The sequence below is a fragment of the Lygodium microphyllum genome, chromosome 22 (assembly GCF_053477565.2).
Source record: "Lygodium microphyllum isolate KBCC chromosome 22, Lygodium_microphyllum_v1.1.10, whole genome shotgun sequence".
NCBI classification, from domain to species: domain Eukaryota; kingdom Viridiplantae; phylum Streptophyta; class Polypodiopsida; order Schizaeales; family Lygodiaceae; genus Lygodium; species Lygodium microphyllum.
In genome coordinates, this window is record NC_141156.1 from 40,006,527 (window position 1) to 40,032,695 (window position 26,169).

General features: G+C 40.7%; 1 protein-coding gene across 4 annotated transcripts in view; it reads right to left on the reverse strand.

Moving 5' to 3' along the window:
* LOC148017057 (rhodanese-like domain protein) overlaps positions 1-26,169 on the reverse strand; it is an 84,471-nt gene that overhangs the window by 36,927 nt on the left and 21,375 nt on the right. For all 4 annotated transcript variants that reach the window (XM_087662778.1, XM_087662777.1, XM_087662775.1 and 1 more), the window contains exons 2-3: positions 2,386-2,550; positions 1,946-2,274 (exon numbers count right to left, since the gene is read on the reverse strand). In XM_087662778.1, coding sequence (XP_087518904.1) covers positions 1,946-2,274; positions 2,386-2,550 — 494 coding nt within the window. The remainder of the gene's footprint in view (positions 1-1,945; positions 2,275-2,385; positions 2,551-26,169) is intronic.

Below are 26,169 nucleotides of genomic sequence, written 5' to 3' on the forward strand. Positions count from 1 at the left end.
TCCACCATTGATCCAGGAGCATATCAATGCTATGGATAAACCATCGAAATAGTGGCACAAGCATCTTCCCATGATTTGGAGAAGCAAGCTTGCTCTCCAATCAAGACTTTTCCTTTGGGTCTCTTTGGTTGGTGCCTTCTGGTGGACAGCTTCCTTTCTAAGAGTATTTTGAGGGGTTTAAATTGTGTATGTTGCACATCACCTAAGAACTTTTAAGATGTAGTATGAGACATTATTCTCACCTAAAATCTACATAAAACCTAATAAACATGTACACTCAGGAAATCTGTTGAACAGTTTTTTTTGACAAAAAAATGTGTATAAGTTGTGTTTGAATCTCAAACAGCATAATCCCATGAGAATCATATTAGTATAAGAAGCATTTGCATCTTAAAGTGCGGATCAGACCGGAAAAGATGTATCCCTGAAGCTGGTACTTATGGTACTAACACATACAGTATCATACCTATTGTACAGTATAGTATGAACCCTTTCGTATGTGGTAGTAGTACAACTATGGTTTAAACAGTACAAATGTTATTTGGGGAGCTGCCCCATCTCTCGCTCCCTCCTTGACCACCTCTCAAACTATTTGGGAGCTCTTTTTTTTTCTTGCTAGTTTTGGGAATTTCTTGTAGAACTCTGGCATTGTTCCTACTGCTTACATTCTCACTTGTACTTCCTCGACTAGGTGAGATAAATCATAATGCGCTTTATGAGAAGGTTGGCAATCTCACAAGCAAGCTGTTTTTGGTGACCCTCGTTTGACACTTACAGCCTCTTTTGAAGTCTTTGTTTCATTCTCTCTCTTCTTATGAGATGGACCACCATATGGATTTACTTTTTCCTGAACAAAACCCTGTTGCACATTCAACTCGTTTCACCAAAACAAAAGTGTCTACTCATGGTAACCACTATTGGCACAGAAATAATCCTTTAAGTGGAAAAGATTAGTGGAAAAGTAATATTTTCACTATCTGAAAGAGTGAATTGCCTTTGACTACTAGTGTCTCTGTGGATACTTCGGTAGGTACACTCCCAATGAGACATATACTGACAAAATGACTTTTTAAAAGAGTTCTGAAAAAACGAAATGGCTGGAATGCAAAACATGACCTGCAAAGCAGAACACAAGGGCCAAACACTTTATTCAAACACATCAAGAGGCTGTACAATCCATCCTGGAGACAGATCAGCTATTTTGTTTGCTGATTACAATCTAACAAGTTGTCCCTTGAATCAATTAAAAGTGTCTAGGTCCTTCCTGCTCAGGGCAAGCCTGCAGCCATCATCACCATCAAAGCACCTTCTACAACGCAAATGAAGCTGCAAGTCATCTTTGCCAAGAGACATTCTGCTACTTCATTTCCGTCTGTAGATGTATTTTCAGAACTTATTCAAGGATCTAGGATTTCAGAAAAGGATATTGATCAGCTAGAGGCAAAGGAGAATTTTCTTCATCAAATTCTTTTGATTTCTCATTTGCATAGTTGTGAATTTTGGCAAAGAGCTACTTGGCACCAAGAAATCTGAAGGTTCTATAGTGCAAAGAGCACCAGCCTTGACTAGGTTTTGGTTACTTCCCACAAGAGCTCAACATCCTCAGCACTTAGCCTTCAGTTGGAAATCTGGGTTGTTTTGTGTTTCAATCCCAAGCAGGTATCTCGATTGTCGGCACCTATTGGCAGTGATTGTGTTGCTGTTAGTTCCTTGACTTGTTATTCGCACTACAGGACACAATGTTGACCTTTAGATAGCAAAGGCTCTTCATGTAAGTACCATTGTCCATTCGATATTACCATTTTGCAATATGAAGTCGTGTTAGCCTTTTGTTGAGCTGATTAAACTACACTCATCTTGCACAGGGAAAAGACAAACAGAGAAAGGAGAGAGAGTCAGGCAGACTGCATGTGTGCAAAAGAGAGAGGAAGAGACAAAACCTCACATGAGAACACATTTGTCCTGTAGCATTTCCACATTGTTATCAATCCAGTTCGGTAAGTCACTGTATTGTCGAAGTTTTGGATCCAGAAACTTAACCCCTTCAGGAGGAACAAATTTACCAATCCGAGTCTCATAGATATTCCTTACATCTAAAATAACAAGTTCCTTGTCCTCATTTGTACTATAAATCCCTTCACTTGAAGATGAACCGTCACTATATTTGTAAGCTGCTCTCTCAATTTTCTTGTGGAAATTTACTGCAGATAAATGTTCTCCTGCATTTGAAATGGAAGGACACTTTGAAGGGTGCAGTCGTAGAGTTACCAGTTCCTGCAGAAGGTCAAATAACTTTGTATGCTGAATAAGTTTGTATGCATACTAAGTTTGTATACATACTGTGGAAGATCTAATTGCCACTAGAGCAAGGAAGACAATGGGTACCTTGACAACGCGTACAGATAAGCAATCAAATCCAACTTCTTTAGCAATGGCAGTGTTCAAGGGTATTGAATCAGCTGCAGCAAGTTTAAAATCACAACCCTGTAATAGAGGATGTGATTCAACAGCTTCCATATGCTGATGTAGAGAAGTAATTGTTCCTCCCACCTTATAAGCACATGAAAAGAAACCATCAAAAAAGTTTGGATATCCCAGGAAACTAAAATGGGAAATTCGATTGATTCCAAGGCCTCACAGAAGTTGGCATACAGAGCTTGAGAGACTCTGCCTCGTTAGAATAGAGAGCACAGGAAATAAAGATATGCAGCAAACAATATGTTAGATAGGATGTGGTGCCATAATCAAAATCCACATATTAAGGTTTGCAAACAATATATCCAAACTCTTTTATTCAAAGAAATACCAAATTGCTACTTGTAAAACTCAGTGACAATAGCAGACCCTTGTGAGTGTTCTAACCTTCCAATAGAACCACATTTAACACTTAGAAACTCTAATCTCATAGATGCTGCAGTATACACAGTTTGTCAGAGGGTAAACCTTTGAAAGAGGTGGTAGAAAAATGGATCTAAATAGAAGCACTGTGTAAGTGCAGGACCTAACTTGTGGTAGACTAGTCTGTACTTCTTTGGATTGGAATTATTTTTCTTGAATGGACCCAGCCGTTCAGACTCAACAAGGGGTTCTGGTGTCTTGACTCTGTTACGAGGTGATTGTGTCTTCTGTCTCTTTTGAAGTGTTTATCAAAATAGGAGGCAAGATAATCCAGTTCTTAGCGTGTTGTGTTCAGTATCAATGTTCTAGAGTAGCTCTTTCATGCCTTGGCGATTGAGGATGACATTGTGGGCAGCTGAAAACTACTAGTTGAGGTCGGTTCGTATAGAAAAAGATCACAGCTCCTCATATATGAAGCTGCTGCTTCTTCCCACCACCAAACCCTAGAGAGGAAGATGGTGGCAAATTTGCCTATGCGAAACCTACTTCTTTTGGAAAAAAGCATGTTTGAAGAGTGTGTTTCACAGATGATTGCTCATACCAGCCATGATGGACGTACTTCATCAGCTCATATTGCAATATTTGGAGTTTCTTATGATTCCGACACACTTGACAAACTCTACCACAACCAAAAAGCAAAGAAAGCAATCTATCTAGTCACATAGCAACTAGAAACCTTCAGAAATAGTCCACGCACACCTTGTACTAGAATAAAAGTTGCTAAGCCCTACATCTCTTTCTTGCTCAATATTCTACATGTCTTCAGAGTGCAATATATCCATGTCCATTATGTGCCTTACAGATCAGCCTTGACAATTGGTGTCAATTTGGCCCTTGGAAAATTAATTGGCCAATAAGTGTCAGTGGTGACACGAGGGAGTAGGCATTAATTAATTAATGCATGTTTAAGGTCAATTAATGCTTGGGGCCACTTGGGGTTGCAAATGGCCTAGCCAATTATATTGTGGATGGGCACATCTAATTTTGGGGGCAGGATCAAAAAGGCTCAAATTAATTCTGAAAATTAATTAAATAGCTGAAAATTGTTGGAATATGGGATTAGAAGGTTACTAATTGGCAAAAATGCCCATGCAATGGGAGACAAGGCTGTTTGGGGCTAGAGAGGCTGATTCAATGCATTAAAGTTGAGAGAGAGAGAAGGTGCCATGGACCACAAGCTGAAAATATTGTTGTTAGTCATGATGCAAGGCCTTCAAGGCAAAATGATGCTAATAAACAACAAGGGGAAGAGGAATTCGATGATCAATTTTAAAAATCAAATGTGGATAGCAATAAATCTCTTTTCTGAATTGGCAAAGGATCCTCAATTCACTTGATTTTTGAATGCTCCAATGAAGAACAGCAAGGGCAAGAAGAATCGTCTTCTACACCTCCGAGACAACATGATGCACTAAAGAAAATGCCAAAGCCTTCTTATGAAGCTTCAATGATACTAATGAAGAAAAACAATTGCTACCAATGAGGCAAGGTGTACAAATGCAAGGCCATCACGGAAGTGCCAATCCAATGGATTTTAGACAGCCGAGCAGCCATGCAATGATAGGGCAGCTAGGATACTTTAGTGGTAGCACTATTTTTCATACAATGGTTGGTTAGGGACTCCATACGAGAATGTATGACACAACTCCTTATGGCATGCAACAACCTATAAATGATGTGCAATGCCCAATGTATTGGGATATGGCTAGTACTATACATAATCCTATGTATGGCAGCATTGATGCACAAAAAGGATAATTCATGGCGTATGTGCATTGACTAGCGTGCTTTGAATAAAACCATGATTCACGGTAAAGGATTGAGCTTAAGGCATTGAGGGATACTTTTCAACTTGTACACTCACTTGCATAGCAAAATACACTTTTCACTAGGCAAAGGAACCAAATCCCACGTATGATTTTTCTACAATGAGTCATACTCTAACTACATGGCCCTCTCCTAAGAGTGACTATCACCTATGTGCATGGCCTAATCATAGGTAAAAGGCTCACCAGCATCTGTCACCATAACATAATTCATACAAGGTGCAAACCAATTAGGCTAACGTATGTCTCTAGTAGACCACCACAAAATGGCTTGTGGAGCCTATACATCCTATCTAATATCAGGGCTCTGTGCCACCGGAGCATTAGCCGCTGCAAGCTGTTTAGGTAGTTATATAGTAACCGGAGACTCCTCCTAAAATATTACCCTACATACCTCAACGACCTGTTCATGCTACTTATACATTTTCTCTTCATGGAAAACAATATCATGGCTCTCGACCTATTATTTCTCACTTCAAAGTTTTCGATAGTTGTGCTCATACACACACTCCTAATGACAAGATAAGAAAGCTTACCCCTCGAGCTAATCCCTTGATTTTTGTAAGCTATTCTTCCGAAGTGAGAGCCTATCATTTGTTCAAAACTCGCACGAACAAGGTGATCATTAAAAGGGATGTCATCTTGGATGAGAGGGACATAGTGCAGTCCTCAGCACTGGACTCTTCTTTCTCACCTTTGCTCACATCATTTGAGATCATGTCTACTGAGCCAAGTCTATTGCCCACTCTTGACCTTCCTACATATACTTCAATCCCCAAGGCTCCTCCGCAAGACCCATTACCTCCTTGGTACCGGCAGACCATACGGGATTTGGGGATCCTTCCACTAGATTCACTCTAGAGGACCCTAGAAGGTCTGCTCGACTCACCCCTCAAACTTCATATGCATCGCTATTTACAGCTGATTACATTGCACATTCTGAGAGCAGGAGGCTCTCCAAGACCCTTTGTGACACGAGGCCATGGAGAAGGAACTAGATAGTATAGATCACATTGAGACTTGGACATTGGTGGATCGTCCTCGCCACAAGTTGGTCATTGGGACAAAGTGGATTTTTAGGATCAAGCTAAAGACTAATGATACTTTAGACAAATACAAGACTCGCCTTGTAATGCAAGGTTTTAGGCAAAAGCACGGCATTGACTATGAAGAAACCTTCGCTCCAACCGCTCGGTTGACATCCTTTCATCTATTAGTTATGCTCGCCGATCACCATGGTTGGCCGATCTATCAGATGGACGTTCAAAAGTGCCTCTCTAAATGGTTACTTGGAGAAGGAAGTCTATGTAAAGCAGTCTACCGGATTTTCTTCCGCTAACCAGATTGACAAGGTATTTCGCTTAAGAAAAACTCTTTATGAGCTAAAGTAAGCACCAAGGTCCTAGTACCACATGATAGACAAGTTCTTAGGGACTCATGGATACCATTCTACCCCCTATGATCCAAATCTATACGAGCTCACCACTAGCATGGGGATCACTTATATCCTGCTATATATTGATGATATACTACTCACTGGCTCAGATTCTGCGACTCTAGCAAAAAATAAGACATAGCTTTGTGCTATCTTCGAGATGACAGACTTGGGATTGCTGTCTTATTTCTTGGGGATGGAGATTGTTAGATTCGAGGAAAGTATCTTTCTGTCATAGCAGAAGTACGCCCTACAGCCGGTGGAATAGTATTGCACCGATTAAACATGGCCACTGACCACACCTCTAGATCCCACTGTCCATCTACACAAGGATACTTCGGGTCAACCTTTTGATACTCATATCTATTGTTCTATTGTAGGAAAATTACTCTGATTTATTCATACTAGGCCAAATCTTGCATTCTCAGTAAGTCTGCTTAGTCAGTATTTTAATGCACCTAGATTGTCTCATTGGATTGCTTATCTTTGTATATTAAGATATAACTATAATTTTGCACTAACTTATGGTCATGGTTTATACTTGTAGGGATATATTAATTCTGACTGGGCAGGAGAGCTTGATACCCACGTTCTCATGGCAGCTATGTCTACACCTTGGGCACAACATCCATCTCTTGGGCTAGCTATAAGCAAGAGACGGTGGCGGCTTCCACGACCAAGACAAAGTATCAGGCTCTCTTCGATGGCTCTACAGAGGTGATCTATCTGTGGAACTTGCTAGCTACATTACAATCTCCTTGCAAGTCACCTACAGTTGTCTACTGCAACAACCAGAGTGCCATTGCGCTTGCGGGCAATCCTATTATTACCCCTCGAGCAAGGCACGTAACAGTTCATTACCATTTCACCAGAGAGCAGATTGAGCTAGGTACCATTCACCTAGAGTTTATGCTGTCAAGCAACAATTTTGCAGATATTTTGACCAAGACGGTCAACCAACCGGTTCTCTAGTATCTTCTACCATAGATCGGCTTGGGTACGCTCTACTCTACTTCTTCCGATTGACGAGTAGAGGGTGCTTCCCTCTTACTTCTCCTTCTAGTTTGAGAGGGGACGGTTTTCTTCTCTTGATAGTGACAGTGATGATGTTTACAGCTTTTTACTTTCATACATTTTTTTAATGTATTATGTATTCTGAATATTTATAACTTCATTCGCATTGTCATGATAACATGGTTGTAAAAGGGCACTTGGACAAGTGAACAATTTTCTTGTGAGGACACTATCCAAGTAGCACCACTGCATCGTATTTTGCATGAGCATGAATATTTGCATACTCCTTTGCATTACCCCATGCATTGGCATTCTGTTCATATAAACATATATCTATGCACATTTATTCCCTTTCAGTCACCCTTGGAGTGGTCGACTCTGGATCCACTATAATCGTGGCATTGCATATCGTAGTCTCCAAAGGCACTCTTTCCCTATACTTGCATGCTGGCTTTGATTGTCTTGCTTACTTACTTGTTTTGTTTTTCTCTCTATATATTCTCCATATGATTGGCATGCACACACTTAGGCATCTCTAGACACTTATCCTAGTAGTATGTGAGATTGTGTTACGTTAAATGAAGGTCATGGGTCAATCCATCCTTATTGTCTTGTACTTCGAGACACAGTGACTCAATGGGACAAAAATTAATTCAAAACCATTGCTAAATCTTTTGAACAAATTACAACAAAAGCCCTAAAAAACCAATTTTTTTAAAAATTTCAAATGTCCATTACTGATTCCATCCGCCTTTGCAAGACTTGGTAGGCTTCCGGGCAGCTGATGAGCACCCTTGGTCCAATACCCTAGCCTCTCTATGATGATCATCTCAGCTCCCTTGGTAAGATAACCATCACCACTATAGTCTTGGTAGGTTACTAGACAACCGAAGTGCACCCTTTGCCCAATGCCCTAGCTGCTCTGGGGTGCAACACCTTGGGGTAAAAGAAAAAATATCTACAAAATTGTCACTGTAAGGCATAAACTCTAGGCGAATAGTGCCTAGCTCAACTTGTTCTCTAGTGAAATAAAAATTAACCACCACATGTTGTCTGAGGAGTGATGATCGGATTGCCCACAAAAGCAATGGCACTCTAGTTGTCACAGTAGACAATTGTAGGCATCTCACGAGTCACAAGTACACTGAAGTGGAACCAACAAGTTCCTTAAATAGATAGCCTCAATGATACCATCGAAGAGAGCTCAATACTTTGCCTTAGTCATGGAAGTTGCCACCATCTCCTGCTTACGTCTAGGCTAAGAGATGAGTATCATACCGAATATGTAGAGATAGTCACCATGGGAACGCTAGGTATCAGAATATCTTAACACATGAAGACAAGCAATCCAATGAGACATTCTAGGTGCATTAAAATACTGACTAAGCAAACTAACTGAGTATGCAAGATCCGACCTAGCATGAATCAATCAAAGTAGTTTCACTACAACAGAACGATAGACATGAGCATCAAAAGGCTGACTCGAGATATCCTTATGCAGATAGACAATGAGATTAAGAGATGTCGCTACTAACCATGGTTAATCAATATAATATCGTTCCACCAGTTGTAGGATGTACTTTTCTACAACAAAAGATACTTCTCTCAGATCGAACAATCTCCATCCCCTAGAAATAAGACAACAAAAATCTAAGTTGGCCATCTTAAATGTTGCATAAAGTTTTACAATGATTTTTGATATAGCTGCAAAATCTGAGCTAGTGAGAAGTATGTCATCAACGTATAGCAAGATATAGCTGATCCCTACACTAGTGGTGCATACGTATGGATTTAAATCATAGAGAGTAGAATGATATCCCTGAGTCCATAGGAACTATCATGTGCCAAAAAGACATCGCCGCTTACTTCAACGCATAAAGAGCTTTCATAAGCAAAATACCTTGTCATTCCAATCAGTCGAAGAAAAGCCAAGAGACTCAACTCCATTTTGAGCAGGAGAGTTGATAGAGGTAAGTTGGCATGCAATGCCCTACTCCTGTAGAAACTCAGAGAACTCGTGGGAGGTAAACTCGCCACTAGAATCACTCCTCATAGTATCCACATGACGACCAGTCTAGTTTTATAAACCAACGGTACCCAAGCACTGAAATAAGTGAAGACATCTAACTTGTACTTAAGGAAGTACACTCACATGTACTTAGAGAAATCATCCACTATCAAAAAGAAGTGCAGCATGCCATTCAAGGCAGCAGTGGATGTGGGACCACAAAGGTCTATATGAATGAGCCTAAGGGTTTCTCAGTACTACGGATGATAGACTACTAAGAGAAGAGTGTATGATGCTCCTTACCTAGCTAACATACTTTACAGACCTCTCTACATTTTAGATGTGAAAAGCCCTCAACCATCCCTTGATGTGATAGCTCATAAAGAGAGCCATAGCCAAAATGTCCTAAGCGAAAATACCAAAGACGCTCTAAGTCTGTGGGCTTCAATACAGTGGCCAAGGCTTAGAAGTGATGGAACTCCAAATCATCACCAATCAACTCGGTAAGAAAACGAATCATGTGGTAAAGGCCATTACACTATGTCTTATTGCGAGTAATTACTAAACCAGTCTAAGAGTCTAGGACCTTGACTGTGCTCGTTGTGAACAAAACTACTCGCCCCAATTGGCAAAGCTGTTGAACGGACAACAAGTGCACCCCAAGCAAGGGGGCATGATTGACATCATCCAGCGAAGCCAAATCTGGACCCTAGTCAGTGGAAAAACTAACATGACCCTAAGCCTGAATCTTGACCGCGGAGTTATTCCTACACGAACTCTCCCGACCACAGGGGCTCGGAAAATAAAAATGTCCTCTATAGGAGTCATGTTGGATAGCTCCATTGTCCACAAGCCAAACACATGTTGATATGCTCACTATGACGAGTGGGCCTCTGCAATCATCTCATCACAAGGCAATTTGCAGATATAAATAAGACTCATATCCGATGTCTCTAAGAAGATAATGTGGACCTCTACAAACCAGTCAGACAAACTCTCTGGAGTTGAGTGGTTTGTGAACTATGATGGCTGACCAATAACAGTGCAAATCTAGCCCTGCAGCTACCCCTGCTAGGGATTACCACCACCGTACTTCCCTTGTTGCTGGGGGTTACTCGACTAGGGCACAGGGTCTGATTCTTGGATTTTGGCTATGTGCCTCTTGCCTTAGATCAATACTCATCGTCATAATGGCTCAGCCTTTTGATAATGTTGACAATACTTATTCTTCTTAGCTACATTCTACCATCCAACTTTAAGAGTAGATTGGGTGGTTCCTTGGGATTAACTAGCCTTGTTTTGATTTGGACTTTGATTTGAGTTTTGTTTGTCCTTACTCTGCGACCCCTTCTAAGAAGATGCGACAAGAGCCCCCTCTATCAAGGATGTATTATGAAATTGCTCAAACAACCATCCATAATGCAATAGTTCACACTCAAACTCATAAAATGTGACTATCTGAGGCTATGAAATCACATGCTATACAAAATGGAAATATTTTCTTGGTAACTTGTTAAGGAACAAGGTAATCTGATCATTAGATGACTAAGGAGCCCCAGTGATTGTCAATAAAGAGACGCCAATACTTAGCCAACTTAACTTTCAAGTCATCCTTGTTGGTGATTCTAAAGTTTTGGAGTTTATGATCCAAATTGATGCGACAGGTCCTATCCCGAGCCACATAGCAGTTAATCAAGTATGCCCAATAATTGGATACTAAGTCAAAATATTGAAGCTAAGAGTGAAACTCGGGCAATAAGCCTTGCATAAGCTCGACAATAGCAAAGGCATTACGAGCCTTCCATGAGCGAACGATCTCGTATAGAACAAGAGTGGGATCATCTTGGGGTTCCAACCCCTGCACTAAATTCCATAGGTTTTGAGAGTCTAAGACATGCCTCATCAAATTTGAGCAAGTAATGTAGTTCAACCTATTGAAACGATTCTTATCATTGAAAGCATGCTTGACAGATGAGAAGCTAGAACCATGAGGTGTCAGTGAAAATGGATAAGTGGAATAGGATGGAGGATAAGATGGTGGTGGTGGTGATGGATAAGAAATAGGAGGGGGTAATGGTGGATAAGTAGAAATAGATAGGCTGATGTCCAATGAGTGATGATTGATGCAGAGGTACCAAAACAAACATAGGTCCATATGATACTGAAGGTGGAGGTGGAGGCATTGGGACACGATAGTCTTGTCCAAATGTTGTAGAGCACAATATAATGACCAAATAGTCCACTAGGTAAAGCCATAAAGGCAAGCTGCAATATCAAACAATCCATACTCGAGTATGCCTAGGATGCACCCTTAGAGGAACAATCCGAAAGTGTCTGGGAGGTCGAGCCTCTATCACACGTACACCACCTAGAAATGGGTATGTAGAGGTCCTAAAGGTTGTGCCAAAATGTGCAAAAACACCCGATGTGGAGTGTGGCGATAAATATGCCGCACTTAATGAAAGTAGAAAGGAAGGCGCAATGGAAGATGAGGCAGGGATGGGTGAGAGCCCAATTGGATTAGTGATTTATGTTGTGGAAAACATGATTGGTTCCTTTTGTCCATTAAGTGCATTAGATGAAGATGCACTTACTTTAAATTGACTATGAGAAATAAAATCAGTTGAAGAAAAAAGAAGGGACAGAACACTTATTAAGTTCTTCTTTCAACTTTTTACCTAGTTTTGAGTTCATAAAGAAATACCTATCTTCCTCATTACTTAGAAACCAAAGGTTATTTTGACGAGTTCCCTTCTTGACGAGCATCCTTTGATCCAACAAAAAATACATAATCAATTGGTATAGAATCTAAAGATAATAGGGTCCATACCTGGCATTGGAGAAAAGAAATACTGTGGAAGTGGAGTGTAATTCAAGCCAGATTCCACTTGAAAATGGCCATTCCATAGTGGAGATACTTAAGGTCTTGCAAGATCATTAGTTGTATGCACCGAATCTAAAGGAGATAGCTCCAGCTTACCTTCAACCTCCTACTGAGCCCTGTGCATAAGGATAAGATTATACTTGGCGACGAAATTGTGATATAGTTTGTGGACTCCATGGTAGTCCAATGGTTCTCCGCCCATGTTAGATCGGGCAGTAGCAAGCTCACAGGCCCACTTCTCATTATTTCTATCCATGTTTGGCTGTGGACACTAAAGTAATGGTATGAATGTATTCGAAGTCATCTAACCTTGCTAGTGTTCCTGCTTCTACGAATGAGCTTTTCGATCAAAGGTCAAGGCTTCTCAAAGAGTACCTAGCTCTAATATCATGTGAAAAAATGCTCTAGACGCAAAAAACGCAAAACCAATCATACGACAAAGCACAAACTAATAACACAAAACACAGTTAGGATTAGGGTAAGTCAGAGATAGTGAACACAATGAATAATAAAGTAATGACTACTGAATATACAATGCTTATGCAATGAACACACTATGCAAAGAATACTAAAACTCTTGTATCTCTGGGATCAAGATAGATGCTATGAGCTAGAGAGTGTATCGTACTCTGAAATGGATCCCAAAATGCAGCGAGCATTCTTATGTATCGAACAACAGCAAATGCAACAAGAGAGGCTGGATCTGATGCAAACAAATGGTGAGGAGAGAGAAAAACCAAAAACACAGATACCTGAGGAGAGAGAAAAACTAGCCGACAACTAAAAATAGTAGACAATTGTGCAAGAAGTATAGGCAACAACTGGAGGAGAGAGAAACTTAGCAAATGCAGATTTTGGATGATGGCAACAATGTCTTACTAATGGCAACAGTTCTAGCTGATGATGTTCGCAACAAACACAAGGTACAAATTATAAGTGACAGCTTCATGATATCAAGCAACACCTCTTCGATGCAAAGGGGAATCTATTCTAGTTGTATCGGCTGCAAAAGTAATAAAAATTTACATTTCAACGTACTTAGTTTTTACTAAGGATAAAGTTGATAATGAAAATGTTGGGAACATATCAAAGTTAGAAAGGAATCACATTCCATCTCTAAAACTGTATATTGATCACTTCTCTTAGTCACTTCTAGGGCAACTACCGCCTGAAAGGCCTAAATATCATGGCATAAATCTTATCCCTAGAAGTAGCCCACCTAATAAGCCACCCTACAAAATCAATGCAACTCAGCAGGAGAAGATTATGAGCCAAGTGAATGACTTATTAAAAAAAGTATTGATCCTGTCAGAAGTGGTGCAGCAATGGAAGCATAAACAACATGCTGAAATAAACTGCTAAAACACAAGACAAGATAAAGAATGAATGAATGAACACAAATACAGATGAGAACTCAGATGTATGCTCGGAAAATGGAATCCATATCAAACACGAGAAGGCAGCATACAACAGTGAATCATTGTCTGTGTGGGCACCCTGGCACCGACTCCTCTCTCCCTTGAAGAATCCACAAGTGATGATTGAAGTACTCAAAGAGGAGGAGGAGCCCAGCAATATATAGGCATAAAATGGGGGGAGCAATAAATGCAATCGGCCAGCATTAAATGCTCCCTAGCCCTAAAAAGGACACCAGAAAATGCCAAAAAAATACTACATGAAATGGCAAAGCCTCTGCAGCACAGACTCACACTTGAGCTGACTAATCTACTAACACCCTCTCTTAGATCAGGGGTGATCTGATACAATACAATAGTACAATGATGGGGAATCATAAACTGTACAACATAGAACCACCAGAAGAACCATGGATATCCAAGCAGTGAGTGAGTGGCCAGCCCACCACCAAGATGCCTTGGAGAGTATCTGACATCGATGTCAATTATAACAGCACCACCCGAAAATAGAGAAGAATCATAGCAGCTCTCTGTATTATGTCACCTATGTCACTCAGGACATACAAGACCAATCTGCCAAACATGTTTCTGAACATGAGACCATGGAATCCCCGCCTTCGGCCAGAACCGCCAAAGTGTCCCCTCATGTGGGCTCCAGACGAAAGCCTCCCGCTCTCTATCAAGTAACTAGCCCATCATGAACCTAGATGTCAATCCTAGCTCCAAGATTTGTACCTACCAGACTTCGGTCATGCGTCAAGGATATCCCTCTCTGGATCCTGTGCATCTGTATAGACATATAGATGAGGCACGGCTGCCCCATCTCACCACCCTCTCATACTCCCTCTTTGGCACTGGAGAGTCCTAAGGGATGACTGCATCATCACCACTAGAAAGCAACTGAGGAAGGGGCCACTAAGCCCTTCCCACGATCCAAAGAAGAGGATTCCTTCCGCGCCTTGAACTTCGCCTTGGCTGGAGGATCAGAATCGGAATCTGAGGCAGAGGAGGACTCATCAAAGGAGTCCACATCCCACTTTGTCTTCCGCTCCTTTTTCTTCCTAGAAGCCGCTAACTCTTTGCAATCCTTCCTTAAATGACCTTTCTTGCCACAGTGGTAACACTGGGCCTTTGACTTCTTCAGCTTTGAACCCCTCTCTGAAGCTACAAGAGCCTCACCTGAACCTCCATAATGTGATGGAAGCCTCCTCTATAGTCGCAAAGCAGCCTCATGCCCAAGTAGCATGGAGAACATGTGAAGAAAACTGATAGGAGTCGTAGATGTCTGCGCCTGTAAAGCATTCGCCACTCCATCAAACTCCCGAGGAAGCTTGTAGAGTACCGTACCAACAAGATGTGCCTCTAATAGGGCAAACTACATGGTGAGAAGCTGGTCCTAGAGTTGGATAACAAAAAGTAGGAAGGATTGAATCGTATCTTTGGATTCAAACTTCAATTTTTGGAGCTAGCCATAGAGAGTAACGGCCCTCATGGTGGAAGGAGTCATACATCAACTGTAACTTTGAGCATACATCTAAAGCTGTCGTATAGGAGGTGACCGCCGGTAGAACTTCTTTGGAAATACACCAAAGTAATGCCGAATAAGCACAAGCATCATCCAAATCCCATGTAAGCACTGCCCCCTCATGGTTGTCTTCATCAAAATCAGATGAAACAAGAGAAGGTTGTCGAGGACGTGCCATAGCTCCGCCAACCACTACCATAACCACTTCTGAATAAACCAAGCCTTCATCACTGCACTCCACGTGTAATAATCAAGTCCATGAAGCTTGTCATCAGTGGATGTGCATGGGGGAGCCATCTAGAGAGGATTTAGAAAAGAAGTAGAGAAAAGAAGAGATTAGAAGAGTAAACATGGCCAAACCACAAGCACTGCAAAAAACAAGAGTTCACATGCAGTATAACCCAAAATCTGATCAACATAAGACAAAACCTGCTGTAAAAAGTCAAGAAATCAGTCAAAAATTGTCAAAAACAGCAAAAACGGCCTGATGATGTAAGAGCCCAGCCATGAGGAGAGGCAAAAACACCAAAACGCAGGCTGAAATGGATATGCAGGCTGTACGGATGCTGACGTCAGCAAAAAACGCAAGCAAAACTAGTCGCCTAATTGGAGCAGCAGCTGCCTCATCAACAAGAGGGAAAACAGTCCTGAAATCAGCAAGAAAACACAGCAGAAACACAAATCCTGAAATTTGATACCATGTCAGAAGTGATGCAGCAATGGAAGCATAAACAACATGCTGAAATAAACTGCTGAAACACAAGACAAGATAAAGAATGAATGAATAAACACAAATACATATGAGAACTCAGATGTATGCTCGGAAAATGGAATCCATATCAAACACGAGAAGGCAGCATACAACAGTGAATCACTGTCTGTGTGGGCACCCTAGCACCGACTCCTCTCTCCCCTGAAGATCCACAAGTGATGACTGAAGTACCCAAAGAGGAGGAGGAGCCTAGCAATATATAGGCATAAAATGGGGGGAGCAATAAATGCAGTCGGCCAGCATTTAATGCTCCCCAACCCTAAAAAGGGCACCAGAAAATGCCAGAAAAATACTACATGAAATGCCACAGCCTCTCCAGCACAGACTCACACCTGAGCTAACTAATTTGCTAACAGATTCAACCCATGTCTTTACCATTTTGTTCTCCGATGCTTTTGGTGCAGAAAAAGAATGGTTCTTGGCTATGTGCATTGACTATCGTACTTCGAACAAAATCACCATAAAGAATTGATTTTTGATTCCTCAAATCGATGATGTTATGGATAGATTGTAGGGGCACATTCAGCCGTATAAATTTAAAAAGTAGATATCATTAGATACGCATTAGACCGAAGGATGTACCTAAGACAATTTTCAGGACATCTTTTGGGTTATATGATTCCTTGTTGTGCCTTTTGGACTTATGAATGCTTTTGCTACTTTTAATCGAATGATGGATTGCACCTTCAGGCCATATAGGAGATTTGTGGTCACTTTTTTTTATGACATGATAATCTACTCAAAGAATGAGGTAGAGCTAGAAAGCATTTGGACATTGTATTCGATGAACTGCATAAGCATAGGCTAGTCTTTAATGATAAGAATAGTGAATTTCTTTTGCATGAAATTCACTTTTTGGGGCATATTACATCAGCTGATGATATTCATATGGAACCTCCAAAGGTTGAGGCAACACATTCATGGCCGTCTTTGAAGAATATACATGAGATGTGTAGTTTCTTGGGTCTATCTTCTTATTACAAAAAGTATGTACACGGTTTTGCTGAACTTGCATCTCCATTGCATGCTTTGCACAAGAAGAACGTGTCATTTACATGGACATCAATGGAAATTTTAGCATTTGATAAGTTAAAAGAAAAGATGACTTCAGATCCTGTGCTTGTGTTGCCTAATCTCAGGAAGTCATTTGTGGTTCAGTGTGATGCATATGGAAACAGCATTGGGGTTATTCTAATGCAAGATGCCAAGTAGTGGCTTATGAAAGTCGTCCTCTCCACACTGGAGAGAGGAATTTGCAAGTCTATGAGAAGCTCTTAGCCATAATTCATGCACTATGTACGTGAAAACATTACTTGTTAGGGGTTGATTTTACAATACAAACAGATCATCAAACATTGAGATACTTTCTGATGTAGATAAAGTTATCAAAGAAGCATATTAGATGGGCAAATTTTCTCTTTATGTTTCATTTTCAAATTGTACACATTAATGGTTAAAAGAATGTTGTGGCTGATGCACTATTACATAAGCCTCAAATTTCAGCCATCGATATGGTTTATCACATAGAGTAAGATGCCATAAACGTGTGAAGATATGCTAGGGTTTGCATCGAGGAAACACATGTAAGACCAAGGCGCTAAAACACAAAGACTCAGACAAAGACAAGCAAAACTCAAACCCTAAACGCAAAACGTGATAGCAGATGTGCAAGGATCGAGACAAAGTATAGATCAGATTTAGTGCAAAGTTCATAGTAGAGAGTAAGCAAAAAGTGTGAGAGCACGACACTCAATTTTTGGTACAATAATGAGATGTACCACTTTAGGTTTTGGTTATATATATATAATACAAGTGTAAAGGTGTATGCACACCCAAACACCGTAAAAGGCACGATGAGCCTTTATTCCCAACAACCGACCACCTAAAGGCAACGTGTCTGAAGATAGAGGAAAGAATCAGCTAGTTTATGCATATACAAAGCTGACATACATATATACTATCCAAAACCCATCGTTTGGCAACAGTGAGCAAACCACTCTACTGGAAGACCCTTCGTAAGGTCTGCAAGGCTATCATCTATATGTACCTTGACAAGCCCAATGCTCTTGCTATCAAGTACGTCCCTGATAAAATGATACTTTACCAATATGTGATTTGTATTTGCATGAAAGACAAGATTCTATGCTATCATGATAGCACTTTGACTATCACAATCGAGGATAGGAACCTCTGTAATGTCAAACTCTCTTACCAAACATGAAAGCCATAAAGTCTCTTTGCATGCCTCAATGGCAGCCACATACTCTGCCTCTGTAGTAGACAATGCAACACACTTTTGCAGCCTGGATATCCAAGAGACTGCTCCCCCTATGAACATGAACACAAATCCTAAAGTAGACTTCTTGCAGTCAGGATAACCAACATAGTCTACATCCGTGAAGCCAACAATAGATGACTTCTGCTTCCCAAACCACATACACAAATCCTTTGTGCCCCTAAAGCTATCTCATGATACCCTTCACTGCTTCCCAATGCTTTTTGCCAAGATATACCATGTACTTGCTAACCACTCCCATTGCAAATGCAATGTCACGACATGTAGCAACCGTAGCATACAATTGCTGAAGCATAAGGAATCTTGGCCATCTTTTCCTTTCCATCATCAGATGTAAGGTTGTCTTCTGCACTAAGTTTCACATATGGAGACAATGATACACCAATGGCTTTCCCCCTCTCCATATTGAAACGCTACAAAACCTTAGTAACACACTCCTGCTGTGACAGAAAGAGAAGACCCTTCGATATATCCCTGAGTATATACATGCCAAGAATATAATTGGCCTCACCAAGATCCTTCATATCAAAGCTATTGTGTAAGCTTTGCTTCAAGGAGTCCAAGGCATGAACATCCCTGCGTGCAATCAACATGTCATCCACATACAAAACCAAGAGAGTAAGGCTATCATCTGCTACCTTCTTGGTGTATAAGCAATGATCAACTTGAGAGCGATGGAATCCCTGAGACTGCATAAATGTATCAAATTTATAATAACATTCTCGTGGTGCCTGTTTCATCCTATACAAACTCTTGTTGAGTTTACATACCGTGTACTCTTTCCCCCTTGCAACAAAACCCTCAGGCTGCTGCATATAGATCTTCTCATGCAGATCACCATGTAAGAAGGCTGTCTTGTCATCCATCTGTATAAGTTCCATATCTTTAGATGCAACCAAGCCCAAGATGGTTCGCAAAGTAGTCATTTGACTACAAGAGAAAAGATTTCATCAACCCTTTAGCAACTAGTCGTGTCTTCTTGTATTTTGGCAAAGAACCAAAAGTGACTTTCATTTTGTAATCCATTTGCATGGTAGCACTTTCTGCCCTTAAGGCAAATGCACCAAATCCCAATTGCCATTTTTCATGAGAGATTCCATCTCTGATGGCATAGCCTTATGCCATTTCTTGATGTCTTTTCTATCCATTGCTTCCTCAAAGCATGATGGCTCACCATAATCTATCAGCATGACATAATCAGCCACATAATTCACACCAGGAACAAACCTATCTCGCTATCTTTGCACTCTGGTTGACCTACAGACCCAATGGTCAAGATTTGCAAGCTGTCCAGCCTACAAATCTGCATTAACAGCTTGTTGTCTGCAGGTTCAACTTGCTGTATAGCTGATCCTGGTTGTTCCAAAGGCATATGTTCTTGCTGAATTTGTGGTACATCGTGGGCAATATCTTGCTGTTCATTTTCAACATTATTCCCTGAATTTTCAAGGACATTTACAGTAGGTATTTAATGTTGTCTTGTAGACATTCTTTGCTATCCTATTGGTACATCCTCCCGAAATACAACCCTTTTGACCTCCTCTGTCTTTTCGAGCTATTAATGCATGCGATCTTCCCGAAAAATAACATCATTGCTACGTACTACTTTTCTTTTCTCGGGATCCCATAATCGATACCCCATTTCACCTTCATCGCCATATCCTAGAAAAATGCATTTACAGGACTTTGGCTCAACTTTGCTATGTTCTTCCTTGCGAATGTGCACAAATGCCTTCTTAAGAAACTCCACCCCCCCCCCCCCCCCAAAGACCTGTTTGGTAATCAATTAATCAAGTGTACGACTGTCACAATAGCCTCTGCCCAAAATCTATGAGGTAAAGCAACATGTGACAACATTGTACAGACCTTGTCTTGAATGGTCCTGTTCATACGCTCTCCAACACCATTTTGGGGTGGATTGTGAGGGACGGTGAGCTCCCTTTTAATCCTTTGCTGTCACAAAAGTCTTGAAAAACTTTGGACACATATTCACCACCATTGTTAGAGCAAAGACACTTTAATGTCTTGCTAGTCTGATTTTCAACAAGTGCCATGAATTTTTTTAATTTATTCAAGGCCTCGTCTTTAAGACGAATTGAATAAACCCATACTTTGTGTGTGGCATCATCAACAAAAGTAATGAAATACTTCTTTCCCCCTATAGATAACTGTCAGGCGACGACCTTAACAGGCGGCTATGAAGAAGACGATGAAGACCAGAGGAAAGCAGCCATTTTGGTTAACCTATCCACAATCACCCACACAGAGTCGTGCCCCCTCTGTGTTCTGGGTAAAGCAACAATAAAATCCATGGAGATACTCTCCCATTTTCCCTAAGGAATCTCTAGTGGATGGAGAAGTCCTCCCAATTTCAATCTTTCAGCTTTATTAACCTGGCATTTATTACATTTGACCACATAGTCAAGGACGTCCTTATTCATTCCAGGCCAATAGAACTGCCTTTTAATAAGACTATAAGTCTTATTAACTCCTGGATGTCCCGCGCTAGGGGTATCATGACACTCAAAGAGTATCTGGCGCCTTATTTCTGTATCTTTCGGGACACATACCCTACCCTTGTAGAGTAAATAACCATTATCAATGGTAAAATTCTTCCACTTGAATCCGGTTTGAGCAATCCCTAATGCTCCATTTCCTTGTTGAACATCCTTAGATATTCCTTCCTCAGTTGATTTATTTGAATCCCCATTTTTTATTGCTTCCCATACGTTGGAATATGCCGGATCAACCTGGCATTTCCCTTTTAAAGATTCAAGCAAGTTGGAAGTGAACTGAGTAAAACTCAATTCATTAATGATGGGCATTCTACTGAGTGCATCAGCTACTATATTATACTTTCCTTTTCTATATCTTATCTCATAGTCGAACTCTTGGAGGAGTTCGGCCCATCTGGCTTTACGCCCGTGTAAATCCGGTTGATCATTAAGCCACTTAATGCTTTCATGATCCGATAAAATCAAAAGTTTGGCACCGTACAAATAGTGCCTCCATTTCTTCATTGCATGTACTATTGCATATAGCTCCCTCTCATAAACAGAATAATTCTGTTTTGCACGGTCTAATTTCTTGCTTTCAAAAGCAACTGGTCGACCTTCTTGTAATAAGACAGTGCCTATCGCCTTATCACTGGCATCAGCTTCAACCACAAATGGTTTATTGGGATCCACAATTAATAGTACTGGAGCTGTAGCAATAGCTACCTTAAGTTTTTGAAAACTTTCATTTTGGTATGTTCCCCAATTAAAACTTTTTCCTTTCCCTTTAAGTTGGTCTGTCATTGGAACAGCTATTTTGGCATAATCTCGAATGAATCTACGATAAAATCCACATAAACCTAGGAAGATCTGCAGCTCTTCCAGGTTCCTTGGAGATGGCCATTCAATAATTGCCCTTACTTTTTCTGGATCCATGTTGATTCCCTCTTTCGAGATAATATGCCCTAAATATTTGACCTCTTGTGCAAAGAATTCACATTTAGTTTTCTTCGCATAAAGGGAATGTGTTCTGAACAGTTGAAATACTAATTGTAAGTGTTCCAAATGTTCTTCTTTTGATTTACTAAAGATCAAGATATCATCCAAGAAGACTACTACAAAATGTCCTAGATAGGGCCGTAAAACACTATTCATCAGCTTCATAAAGGTGGTTGGTGCATTAGTGAGGCCAAAAGACATCACCAAAAAATCATAATGCCCGTATCTAGTACGAAATGCTGTCTTGGGAACATCTTGTGCCTTAATTCTTACTTGGTGATAGCCTAATCTTAAATCTAACTTTGTGAAGAATTTTGCCCCTTGTAATTGATCAAAAAGATCTTCCATTATGGGCATAGGAAATTTATTCTTCACCGTTATTTTATTGAGTGCTCTATAGTCAACACAGAGTCGCATAGAACCATCTTTTTCTTTACTAATAAAATTGGTGAAGCCCAAGGTGAATTACTCGGTTGTATAAACCCTTTATCAAGGTAATCCTTAATTTGTCTTTCAACTTCTTGATACTGTGTTTCACTTAACTTATACGGTGGTTTAGAAATAGGGTGTGTATCCTTATTTGTGTCAATTAGGTGATTTATATCACCCCTATCTGGTGGAAGGCCACTAGGTAAATCAGAAGGAAACACATCTTTAAATTCATCTAACAAACTACTTAATTCATTATTTGCATTCAACTCACAAACATAAGAAAATTGTTGCTTTGTATTACAGAAAGTAAAAGTGTTTTATACAGAAAGAGACCATAACATATATACCTCACAAGCTTCCTTCTTTATCAGCTTCTGAACCTCAGTGGAACACAACAAAGGATTATCAGATACTTCATGTTCACCTTGAATGACAAAAGTCTTACCATCCCTTTCAAATTCCAGTGTATTATGATGGTAACTACGTTTTAAAGATGGTTCCAATCCCCATAGCCACTCCCTCCCTAGAGCAATATCAGCTCTTTCCATGTTCATAATTTGGAAATCAAGTTTATCTTTATATCCTTGAATCTCAATTTCCAAATTGGATACCATTGTATCCCATATTTTATTATCTTGACCTTGCATCATACGAACAACATATTGATGCCCACTCTTTTGTTGGGGAAGTTTCAATTTTTTGACAAGTGCATAATTTATAAAATTATGTGTAGCAGAGTCATCAATCATGACTCTAACTCTCTTTCTAGCTATCAATCCATGCACTCTAACTAAATCATGTGGCCCAAAGGTAGGCTGCCACATAGAAGTTGACATACAACACTTGTGTTGTACATCCATGTGCAAGACCTCTAAAGATTTATACCTTTCATGCCCCTTTAATTCTAAGGTCTGCACTACATGGATTTGTTTTTCTTTTCCCTTGCCCTTGTCCTTATCCTTTCCTTTGTCTTCCCCCTTTTTCTTTTGAGGGCAATTCCAAGCAGCATGGTTAGGGGATAGGCAATTGAAACACAATTTTTCTTTTTTGGCCTTATCAAAGTCGTCTGGACTTAACTTTGGCCTTACATATTGTTTCTTTTCAAAAGGTTGTTTTTTACCCTTTAAAAATGGCATTTTCTTTTTAAATTTGCCCACAAATTTTGAGGTTTCCAATTCCTTAGACTTGGGCTCCGTATCAGTGAGACTAGTGAGTGTACCTGGATGCATACTATCTTCATTAATTAATGCAAATTTAATTGCCTCTTCCAGCGTCTTAGGTGAACTCCTTTTTACTTCTTTTTTACAGGCTTTATCTAGTCCCCTAATGAATCCTCTTGTCTTTTGAAATTCATCTATTCCTTTCAATTTGAGGATTATCTCACGATATTCCTCCAGATATGTCAGCAGGGGTCTTCCCTTTTGTTTGACATAATCCCAATCTTCCCAATTTCTTTCCATTTCATTTTCAGGAAGGAATTCTTTCAAAAAGACGGATTCAAATTGAGCCCAAGTTTCAGGTATTTTATTTGCCTCCTTTAAAGTTCGCCACCATTTATATGCTTTGGGCCCCAAAGTTAAACTAGGCTCCAGTGCTTGGAGATGTGGTGGAGTATTTTTAAGTTTATGTAAATCTTCCCATTTTTGGAGGAAATTAAAGATTGTATCCTTATTTCTATCTTTTTCCTCCCCGTGAAACTGAGGGGGTTTCATATCTTTTAGAACTGGATTATCCCTCAACTTGTGATGGGGTTCCTTAGGATCTCGCATAATCACATCTAAATCTTTCGATGAAGATGGGACATCCAAGGTTTCTATCTTATTTTTATCTCTTTCTAACAATAAAGTTAATTGCGATTTTACTTCAGTGAGTGTTTGAGTTAAAAATTCCATTTGAACCCCCTGAGTTTGCACACGAGCAGTAAGATCATCAAATTGTTCTCGTGTAGCAAAAAATTCTTCCCACTGTTCTTCTTGCATCTCTAATTCATGGGGATCTACCATAGGGTGGTCCCCAGAACTAGAACCTTCCATTACTCCCTCTTTCCCTTTTTCTACCATTAATACACTGGAATTGGAAAGCAAAAATAAGAAATTTGCATACAAAGTAAAGTACTTCCCTGGTTTTAATGGCAGGCAACTGTTGCTGGTTTTGTAAATAAACCCAAAGAGTAAAGACAAATTTTGCCTTCCCGAACTAAAGCAGTGAACTAGTCATGCTGGAAATGAAGTTCTGTGGTAGAAACGGAAGAATCATGGGAACAACCGGTATATCTTCTATGTAAAAAAAAAACGGGTTTGATTGACTTCAGTCAACCGATAGCGATCTGACTCCTGACTTCAGTCGTGTACCATCTGACGTTTTTCCGTCCGTCTCACAGCAGTCGCCTCACGCACAACAGTCGCCTCACGCTTTTCGTCACGGTTACTTACAGCCGTCGCCTCACGGCTGCAACGTGTCACACTTTCGTGACGTATCACGATCAGCGTTTACAACTTCGTATGATAACCTTCAACGACTGACTGACGACTGGCTCTGATACCAATGTCAGGCGATGACCTTAACAGGCGGCTATGAAGAAGACGATGAAGACCAGAGGAAAGCAGTTTGCTAAAAAAAAGAGCACGAGCGATCCGTTTCACCTCCCAGCCTTGCCTAGTTCATTGCTGGCCACCCTCATCGTGATCCGATTGCCAGCCGTCAAACCTTGGTGAGTCCTACTATTCTTGGACTCTCTTTGGTTCTAGGCTCCCCTAAACCCCGTTCGGGCGCCCAAGACCCCGGACGGTCATTCTCGTACATGTTTCCCTTAATTTACCTTATAATGTAACAATAACCCTCGCATCTAACATACATCTGAATGTACAAACTCTAAGGGTGAAGACTTTAGAGAAAGATTTTTTAAGTGACATTTGAGCATGCTTACCATAAATACAATGATCGTACTATTCAAAATCAGCATACCTCAAAGACGATAAATAATCCAAGCGAGAAAGCACTTTCATTCCAGTTTGACTCATGTGTCCCAACTGGCTATACCACAAAGAAACACTTGGCTACTCGGGTATGGCGACTACATGGTCACACACACTAGATACATGCAAAGGATACAAAGTATCACTTTTGGAGCCCTTGGCAACAATGCAAGGGCCCTTACAAATTTTCCATTTGCTATCCCCAAAGGTGGTGTGATAGCCTTCATCATCTAGCTACCCTATGCTTATCAAGCTCTTCTTGAGCTGAGATACATGGCTCACATTATGCAAAACAAACAGATAGCCATGCGAAAATTCCAATTTCACACTGCCAATGCTTGCAATTTTACCTGCATAGTTATCCCCCAAGTGGACAACACATAGTAACAGGAAACGGCCGGAACAGCCCCTCGGCACGTGGAATCGCTGTCCCCGGCACATATCCGTCGTGGACCGCGTTTTCAGTTGATGGAACATTCCCTATCTGAAACGGAACAGGAAATGCCACGTGGCACAACTTACCTATGGCCGGCCGGCCGCTGATCCCGCCTGGACGATCTGCAACCGCGTCCTCCTCCCACTCCAGATCGCCTGCATCCGCTCCAGTTCGCATGCGCCCGCTCCAGCTCGCCTGCGTCCTGCTCCCAGTCGCCTTCTTTCTCTTCCTTCTTCTTCTTTCTTCTCTTCCTCCTCTTCCTTCTTCTTCTTTCTCTTCTTTCTCCTCCCACCTCCAACCTCTTCCTTCTCTTTCTTCTTCTTCTTTCTCTTCCTTCTACCTTCTCTTCACTTCTTCCTTCTCTTCTTCCTTCTTCCTTGAACCTTCTCCCTTCTCTTCCTTCTTCTCCTCTTCACTTGAGTCTTCCTTCTAAGTTCTTCTCCAAGTTCCAAGTTCTCCTCTTTTCTTCTTCTTCTCCCTTCTCTCCTTTTCCCTTCTCTCTCGACTCCTGAGTGAGTCTTGACTCTTGAGCCTTCTCCCTTCTCTCGAGCCTTCAATTTTCAGCCTTCAATTTTTCCTTCTTCTTTCTCTTCTTTCTCTTCCTTCTACCTTCTCTTCACTTCTTCCTTCTCTTCTTCCTTCTTCCTTGAACCTTCTCCCTTCTCTTACTTCTTCTCCTCTTCACTTGAGTCTTCCTTCTAAGTTCTTCTCCAAGTTCCAAGTTCTCCTCTTTTCTTCTTATTCTCCCTTCTCTCCTTT